The 8,277-nt window shown below is 50.5% G+C and overlaps 1 protein-coding gene across 6 annotated transcripts in view; it reads left to right on the forward strand.

Annotated features, from left to right (window-relative positions):
* SLC9A8 (solute carrier family 9 member A8) overlaps nt 1-8,277 on the forward strand; it is a 70,152-nt gene that overhangs the window by 32,018 nt on the left and 29,857 nt on the right. For all 6 annotated transcript variants that reach the window (XM_086702460.1, XM_086702457.1, XM_086702458.1 and 3 more), the window contains 3 exons: nt 545-646; nt 1,762-1,796; nt 7,255-7,398. In XM_086702460.1, coding sequence (XP_086558586.1) covers nt 545-646; nt 1,762-1,796; nt 7,255-7,398 — 281 coding nt within the window. The remainder of the gene's footprint in view (nt 1-544; nt 647-1,761; nt 1,797-7,254; nt 7,399-8,277) is intronic.

Below are 8,277 nucleotides of genomic sequence, written 5' to 3' on the forward strand. Positions count from 1 at the left end.
TTAAGATGATTCGGGTTCACCAAGCAAGGAGAAAGGAAGAGTGGTCCAAGCCCAGGAAGCATAATATGTTCTAAGAACCATAAGCTACCAGTGTGACCAGAACCCAGAGAACAAAGGGGAGGTGTGAGGCCTTCACAGTGGGTAGAACCATCCAGGCTTTGGTTGGGTTTTGAGTGGAAGTGGGAGGTCAGGGTGGAGGCATCATAATCAGGCTTGGCTTTTCCAAAGCTCATTCTGGAAGCCCTTGAAGAGCTAGAGGGGGAGGGGCCCCACTGGTTCGGGCAGTTCCTAGCAGCAGTCCAGGGTGAGGTGATGGCGGCTTGCACGAGGGCCCCATCGATGTGAATGACTCGGGGAAGGTCACAGCATGACACCTGGCTCCCCGTTAGGCGTGGGGGTGAGGGAGGACTGCCAGGTCTCCAGCCAAACCAGGTAGGCGGCGGTGTCCTTTGCAGAGAATCAGAGGGCTGGGTGGGGGATGAGTGCCTTCACTGACTGGACCGGCTTCCCTAATCAGTCCTCTCATTTCTGCTTTTTCAAACAGGGTAACTTCTTTCAAAATATTGGTTCCATCACCCTGTTTGCTGTCTTCGGTACGGCAATTTCCGCTTTTGTAGTAGGTGGAGGAATTTATTTTCTGGGTCAGGTAAGAAAAACATCTTTGAAAAATCCTGAAAATCTTACGTTCTTAGAGATAGTGCAGGGGGATGGGGTAGGGACAGACACCTCGTGGGGCCTGTGTTTCATGTTCAAGGTAAACACTGTCCTGGAAGGAAATCCAAACTCATATGAGGCACAGTAAAAGCATGCTGAAATTGTTTCTAAGTGTCCTCGAAGAGCTTTGGTGTCTGGAATTGAGTGGATCTTCTCCATCATACCCAAAAGTATTTGATCTTACCTGCAAACCAATAATTTAAGACCTAATACTAAAATTAAAGCAGAATATATACCATCAAGGTCTTTAGATTATAACAGTATCAGTTGTGTTCTCAGGTAAATGGAATCAAAGTTAAATGCTGTGTCTCAGTAAACATTTGCATTTTAAAAATCAAACTCGATTCTGAATATGTTCACTCAATTCTAAGCTGTCCACCTATAGAATTGTATACTCCGGATTTTCCACTATTGCTAAACCAATTCCCAGTGTCATCAATTGGATGTTCTGTACTTTGAGTTCAAATTAATTTGAATTAATTTAAACCAAACCTACCCAGAAAGGTAATATGTATACTTTTGTACTCTGCATGTGTATGCACGTCATAGTTCTTTTCTTTTATGGTTACTTGCACAAAGTTTGCCTGCCCCCATTCTGTGGACTGAGGGTCAGAGTCGGGCATCTGGGTGACCAGCAGGCCTCTCGTGTGTGTCAGATGTGTTTGCTTCTGTTGGTGGCTGTCGGCCAAAGCCCACTGCATCTGATTGTCCCCTGAACTGCTGCCACAGTGGCACCAGAATAGATCTGTCTGTCATGCAACCTTCATTGCTCAGCTTCTAGTAGCAAATGGGAATAAACTTCAGAAAACTATACTTAATTTGGCTTGAAAATGTAGCATTCTTTTCTGTACTTTTGTTGTATAATGATTGAATGCATGCTTAAACTAAAACTTAGGAGTTTTCTTTATGTTTCAAGTGGTTTGGGGACTGAAGATTAATGTCCTTATTAGTTTCTAATAAAGCACTAATGGACATTTTAATCTTCTTGGCTGTTCTCCAGGGGTTTTTTTTTTGTGTGTCTATGTGTTTGTGTGTTTTATTTTACAGGCTGATGTAATCTCTAAACTCAACATGACAGACAGGTAAATCTTTCATACTGTCACCCCCGTGTGACTACTTTTCAAACTGGGGATAGTTTTCTCCACCTTGATTCCTGGGTGCGGTATTTCTCTATTCTGTCTTTTTGTTTTGAGGATGATTTCTGCTGAATTAACTTGTGGCTCAGAAATTAATCACAACCATATTGTGGAATTTTGAATATCTCTAGTCAGAGCATTGCTGATTGGAATAATTGATTTATTTTAAGCCTTGGAGGGAATATCTCTGGTCAGTTAACTGCACCCTGTCCCACCACTCACTGCATCTTGCATTATCCAGAATCATCTTCACCTAATTTCTGAGTCTTTTCAGTGGCCACAGTGAAAAGTTGTCCTCTTGATAGATTCGGGATGGAGGGGGGAGTGAGGTGTGTATCTTTACTCTGGGGTTCCCACCAAGCCAGGCGTGGGGTAGGGTGCGGGGAGCAGGCAGGGCCAAGGTCTCCACTGTGCATATCTTCCTCAGTCTGAAGCTACTCCAGTGAGCACTCAGAGTTGCCAAGAGCCCAGCTCAGGAATTTCCTTCATCAATTTAGCAAGAAGCAACTGAGGCCTCTGTCTCCTGGATGGTACCAGATCCAGTGCTAAGAAAGTGCACAAGCAGAGTGAGGCCTGGTTTCGTCCCCTCGCTGGGAAGTCTGGCGAATGTACAGCCTTGGTCTGTGTTTCTGCACCATGAGTGCTTGCCTTTGTGGCCTGGCTCGGGGCTAGGAAGCAGGGCTCAGGTGTCCGCCCCAGCTCTCTCCTGTCAGGCCGGTCAGAGCCATCAGTCTTCAGCAACTTGGGGACTAGAATCTCGAAGCCATTTTCGCGGGAAGTGTGCCTCTGAGAACAGCCAGTGCAATCTCCTCTTCCCCCAGGGACATAAATTTTGGAGCTTTTGTTGTAAGATAGTCTTGTTATATAAACAAGTAGCAAAAATCACATTCTTATTCTATAAGGAGCTAGAAATAAAGCAGCACTGAGGCCCCGCATTTTGTAAGTATTTTGCAAGTGAAGAGAACTGCCCTGTACCTAGTCATACAAAGGAAGATGTCACAGCATTCAGTCCTTCAACCTGTTCTGGGGCAACTGGTTAGAGATACAGAAATGCTTGATAAATTCTTGTGAAACAGAATTAAACCGATGTTTGTTGGGAGGTTCAGGGAGAGAGGAGTAAAAGAATTGTCCCTTAGACAAGCAGAATAAGCCAGGTAGGGATTCTCTCTCGATGTGCAGGCACTTCCTTTCCTGTTAGAAAGTGACCTTCCCGCAGACTGGGAGTGCTCTGGGGAAAATTAGCCAGCAGTTGCAAACCTGCAGCCACAGGGCCTGGCCAAGCACTTACCAGAGGGAACTTCCAGGTGTCTGGGGGTGGCCGCGGTGGGGATTTGAAGTGTGCACCCTGTCTGAAAGGGACAGCCACTTCTCAGCTCTACCTGGTCATCGCCATGTGGGAATGCAGGCACAGAATTACTGGAGATTAACATTTTTTTTTTTTTTTTTTTCAAAAGAGGCCAGGTTTCCAGATTTTAATTAGGGAATTTCCTACTTTTTTTTTTTAATTTTTTTAATACTTATTTATTTCTGAGACAGAGAGAGACAGAGCACAAGTAGGGGAGGGGCAGAGAGAGAGAGGGAGACACAGAATCCGAAGCAGGCTCCAGGCTCCGAGCTGTCAGCACAGGGCCCGACGCGGGGCTCGAACTCACAGACCGTGAGATCATTACCTGAGCTGAAGTCAGACGCTTAACCGACTGAGCCACCCGGGCACCCCAGGAATTTCCTAGCTTTTAAATGTTAACAACTTACTTTTTTTTTAAGTTTATTTATTTATTTTGAGAGAGAGAGAGAACACACGTGTGCATGAGAGGGGCAGAGAGAAAGAGAGAGGGAGAGAGAGAGAATTCCAAGCAGGCCGCGTGCTGTCAGTGTGCCGAGCCCAACACGGGGCTCGAACTAACTCACAAACCTGCGAGATCCTGACCCAAGCCAAAGCCAAGGGTCAGACACCCAACTGACTGAGCCACCCAGGTGCCCCAAAAGCTGACAACTTATAATCAGTTTTTCAAAACACCACTTAGGTCAAACATAAGACCCACAGACCTCTGCACAATAGAAAACATAAAAATAACTTTGTTAAACAGAGGATTGTATTGTAGAGACGTTTCTGCTGGAGAGAGATGTCACTTGAAGATACATCTGAGTCCCTTCACTTCAGTCTGTTTCCTTTTCGCTTGGTTGGTGTTGCTGTCTCTTTTGAGATGATAGAATAAATCAAGAAAACACACTTCTCAGTTAAACTTGTAGCTACTGACCTTTTAGAGGACGAGCCACGAAAGAGGGTGAGGCAGCAACTCACGCCACAGCGAAATGACTCCTTAGAGTCCGACCTCTCAATGAATCAGGCTGTTCATACTTCAGTACTCCAGGAAAACTCTGCCCCAGTACAGATCCCCAGCCCAAGCTGAGTGTGTTAGATGATTTCTGCAAAGCATTGCCCCCCAACTGTTTATATGAAAATTCCAAACACACAGAAAAGGTAAAGCATGTGCAGTTCACGCCCAAAAGACCACCAGCTGGGTTCTACGATGACTGTGTCACTGAATTTGCTTTAGCACAGATCTTTCCATCCGTCCATCCCTCTGCCCATTCATCAGTTGGTCTTTTAGCTCCTGCTCTGGCTTCAGTTCAGGTTCCCACAGGGACCGTGACAAAGAACATCAACCAGGCCTCTTTTAGCAAAACTGACACCCAACACAACTAGTTTTAGCAAAAAACCAAAAAACAAAAAAGGTTGTTGACTTATAGAACTGAAGGGTCCTGGAGTGATGGCTTCTGGCCTGACAGCCTCCAGGACTCTCTCACTGTGTCTCCGTCCGTTCTTCCTGACGGGCTTCATCCTCGGACACACTTGCCCCGCGTGGCAGCACTGGTGGCTCTGGGCTCACCCCCCCCCCCCCTCGCTTTAGCATCGCTGCCCAAGGGGCCAACCTGATTCCCAGTGGCCTGGTAAAATGCCCGGTGATGGCCCTCTCTGACCAAACTCGGGTCCCCTGCCCACTCCTAGAGCCCCACGCAACTATACGGGTGGAGGGTTGGAGAGGTGTGGCTCCCCAAATGGAAGTTGGGGTGCTTGTTACCAAAACCGGGGGTGTGGATGCTGAGCACAGAGAACCATAGCTGCTTGGCCGCACTGTCCTCAGAAATGGAGGAAAGGGACCAACCGAGCCGCACAAAGTCGGCACCCGACACAGGAGCCACCAAAGGCTCCCAGGTTCCTCCTCTGTCACCTCCCTCTCTCCTTCAGAGTATCCTTTTCAGATGTTGTTTTTCCTGAGGCCCGTGGCGATTTACCCCAGGGTGAGGAGAGGGAATCAAAGACAAAGGAAGAGACCAGCTCTGTGTCCGGGCTGCAACAGGAGGGCCTCAAGGCCGGGCTGCCCACAGAACAGGGCCCCTCGGGTTGGCAGCCGTTCGGTGGTGTTGCCTGTCCTTCTCTCCCTGGCCTTCCTCTTCCCTCCCTCCCTCCCTCCCGCCTGCCTTCCACAAATTCCTCTGGGTCGTGCTCAGTACAGATCCTGAGAATATACCCATGACTAAAACATAGTGCCCACCTGCTTGGCACTCAGAGTGAGGGCAAGAGGCAGGTGACATGTGTCAGCCTCGGTGAGAACAGGGCAAGTCTCGAACTGAGCTCTGGACTGGGACTGTCTTTCGGGGTCCGCCCCTCAGCTTGGGACCCAGCTGTCCTTGAGGTGAACAGGCTGTCCCGCACGAGTCCGCATTAATTCAACACAGGGAGCTGCCCGGGAAACCAGCATGCCAGATGACCGACTTACAAAGCAGGCTGCGGCTGGCAAGGCAGCCAGGCAGCTCGTCCCCCCGGCTCTGCTCACCCCGAGCCTGGGCTCACGTGACTGTGCAGAGCGGCTGAGCGTGGGTAGGCCCACCGCCACGCTGGGCGAGTAGCTCCCCCTTCCCTTCCAGGCTGCGAGCTTGGTGAGGGCATGAAACAGAGGCGGATGGTCTCTGGCTTACATCTCTCTCCGGGTCTGTCCCCTTGAGAGCCCCTGTTTTGTCTTACGTGGTGGAAGGGGGCAGACCTAATCTGTCTGCTGATCTAGAAAGGAAGAGCCAGGCACGGCATGTGGCATTGAGGGGATCGCAAGGCCTGCAAGGACTCCCAAAGGGTAGAAAGAAACAGGCGGAGAGGATAGGTCATCCAGACTCCTGGGGAGGCCCACGGGGCCCTGCCTCACTTGCCAGCCTCTGACATCTGCCGCTGCCTCTCACGGGGCCGCTGCCACACTCACAGGCTTCTCGGGCCGCCAAGAGTGCCCCCACCTCAGAGGGAGCTTGCTGCTGTCTCTGTCCCCAGATCCTGACTTGGCCATCTGCTTCCTGTCATGTAGGCCCTTGTTTAAGTAAGTGTCATCTCTTCAGAGAAGCCTTTTCTGACCATCCGCTGTGAGTGGCCCACCCCCTGCCACCCACCAGATCACTCTGATCTCCCGTGTAACGCTTGCCATTTTTCCAAACTGGCCTTAGTCTCTGGATGTTGCTGTAACCAGCGTCTCGGTGAGGAGCACGGACTTGGGGCCAGGCGGCCCGTGTTTGGATCCTGGGTCTTGCCACTTCTCAGCTGTCTGACCTCGGGCAAGTTGCTTACCCTCATTGTCCCTCCACCTGCGCTATGTAACCGTGGTGGTAATGGTACCACCTCACGTGGTTGCCGTGTGGAGCGCTGAGTTCCTAGACGTCAAGGGCTCGGAACAGTGCCTGGGACGCGGCAAGCGCCGCACGAAGGTTTGCTGTCATTACGGCCTCGGTGCCTGCAACATGCCAGGCAACTAATACCTCTTTGTCGGAGGTAGTTACAGCTTCCTGGGCACTGTTGGGGAAGCCCCTGGCCCGGAGGGAGGCAGCCCTGGTGTTGGTGTCCCCCAGCCCAGCCACCCATCCCCTCGAGGCACGGCAGAGTTGCCGCCGACTTCGGCACTTTCTTAGATGCCGCAAGTCTGAGTAGAGGCTGTGGTCGGTCACAGGGGGCACTCTGGTGGCCTGGTGGCAAGGGGAGAAGCAGAGGTCACACCCAGGAGTTCGTGGGGCCTGTGGGTGAGGCCCCCCCCTGAGCCATCATGCTTCCAGCTGCTCTGACAAAGAGCTAGGCTGGGATGTCTGTAACGTCCATCTATCTGTCACCGGTCAGATAAAGTCTTGGTACTTCGGTGGAAAACCAGGCCGTTTCTGACAAAGGCTTGTGGAGCGGGCCTTTCACCGCCCCACCCACAGTGTCAACCAGCAGATGTTACAAGTGGGGAAAATACACCACCTTCTGGAGTTACTTCAGCCCCAGTGTGTATTAGTACGTTAGACACATGCAGTCTTGGCTTGGATGTTTTATATGTGGACTATGTGACAAGCATTGCAGAATCACCCCTTCTTTTTCTCTTCTTTGCAGCTTTGCATTTGGCTCCCTGATTTCTGCTGTGGATCCAGTGGCCACTATTGCTATTTTCAATGCGCTTCATGTGGACCCAGTGCTCAACATGCTGGTGTTTGGAGAGAGTATTCTCAACGACGCCGTCTCCATTGTCCTGACCAAGTGAGTGTCCTTTCTTCAAGGACGGCACTGAAGGTCCTTGTAGCAAAGGGACAGGTATTTCCATGCAGTCCTTGTCGTCTGGGTGATGGGTTCACTCGCTTCTCTGTCTTCTGTCCTGAGAAGCCCTGTCACCCCCGGCAGGACTGTCAAGGTCCCGGCTGATTCGAGGAGGGCCTGCCTTCTAGGACCTACCTGGCAGCAGTGGTTTCAAGTCCACCTTCTTGTCGGCACCCCTGGGGGTGCTTATTAGCCAGAGCCCTCCCAGGCCCCACCCTCACAGCTTCTGATTCATTTGTTTTGGGGTAGGTCCCAAGAACTTAGGCTTTTGGGAGTTTGTTTTGTTTTGTCTTAGAGAGAGAAGGCTCGAGTGAGCAAGGGGGCAGAGAGAGAGAGAGAGAGAGAGAACCCCATGAGGGGCAGAGAGAGGTGGGGAAAGAGAAACCCACCCAAGCTCCTCACTGTGAGCTCGGAGCCCAGAGCGGGGCTCGAGCTCAGGATGAGGGAGCAGCCAGTTGAGGGATGGGTGTTGGGACAGCTTTGGTGCAGACGAAAGCAGTAAACGGAGGCCCTGCTCTCCCACTTAGGAGCTGTCGCAGGTCACCTTCCCGGTTCACAGCCGTAAAATAAGCTAGTGATACTGACAGGCGTGTCCCACCTCGAGATGCTGTTGTGTGAAAGCTACCTGGGAAACTGTAAATTTTTTTCACATGTTCATTGGCATTACTGCCCTTGTTGATAGGACCTGAGAAATTATAGATGAATCATAAAATGTCAAGAAGCCATTGAGAAAGAGAAATGAAACGAACTTAAGACCGTCTCAGATGCATTTATCGGACTCAGGGCTGTTTTTCTTGAACTCTGTCTTTTGTGGCGTTCATT

This window comes from Puma concolor, chromosome A3 (assembly GCF_028749965.1).
Source record: "Puma concolor isolate L17-30 chromosome A3, mPumCon1.1.hap2, whole genome shotgun sequence".
Taxonomy (NCBI): Eukaryota; Metazoa; Chordata; class Mammalia; order Carnivora; family Felidae; genus Puma; species Puma concolor.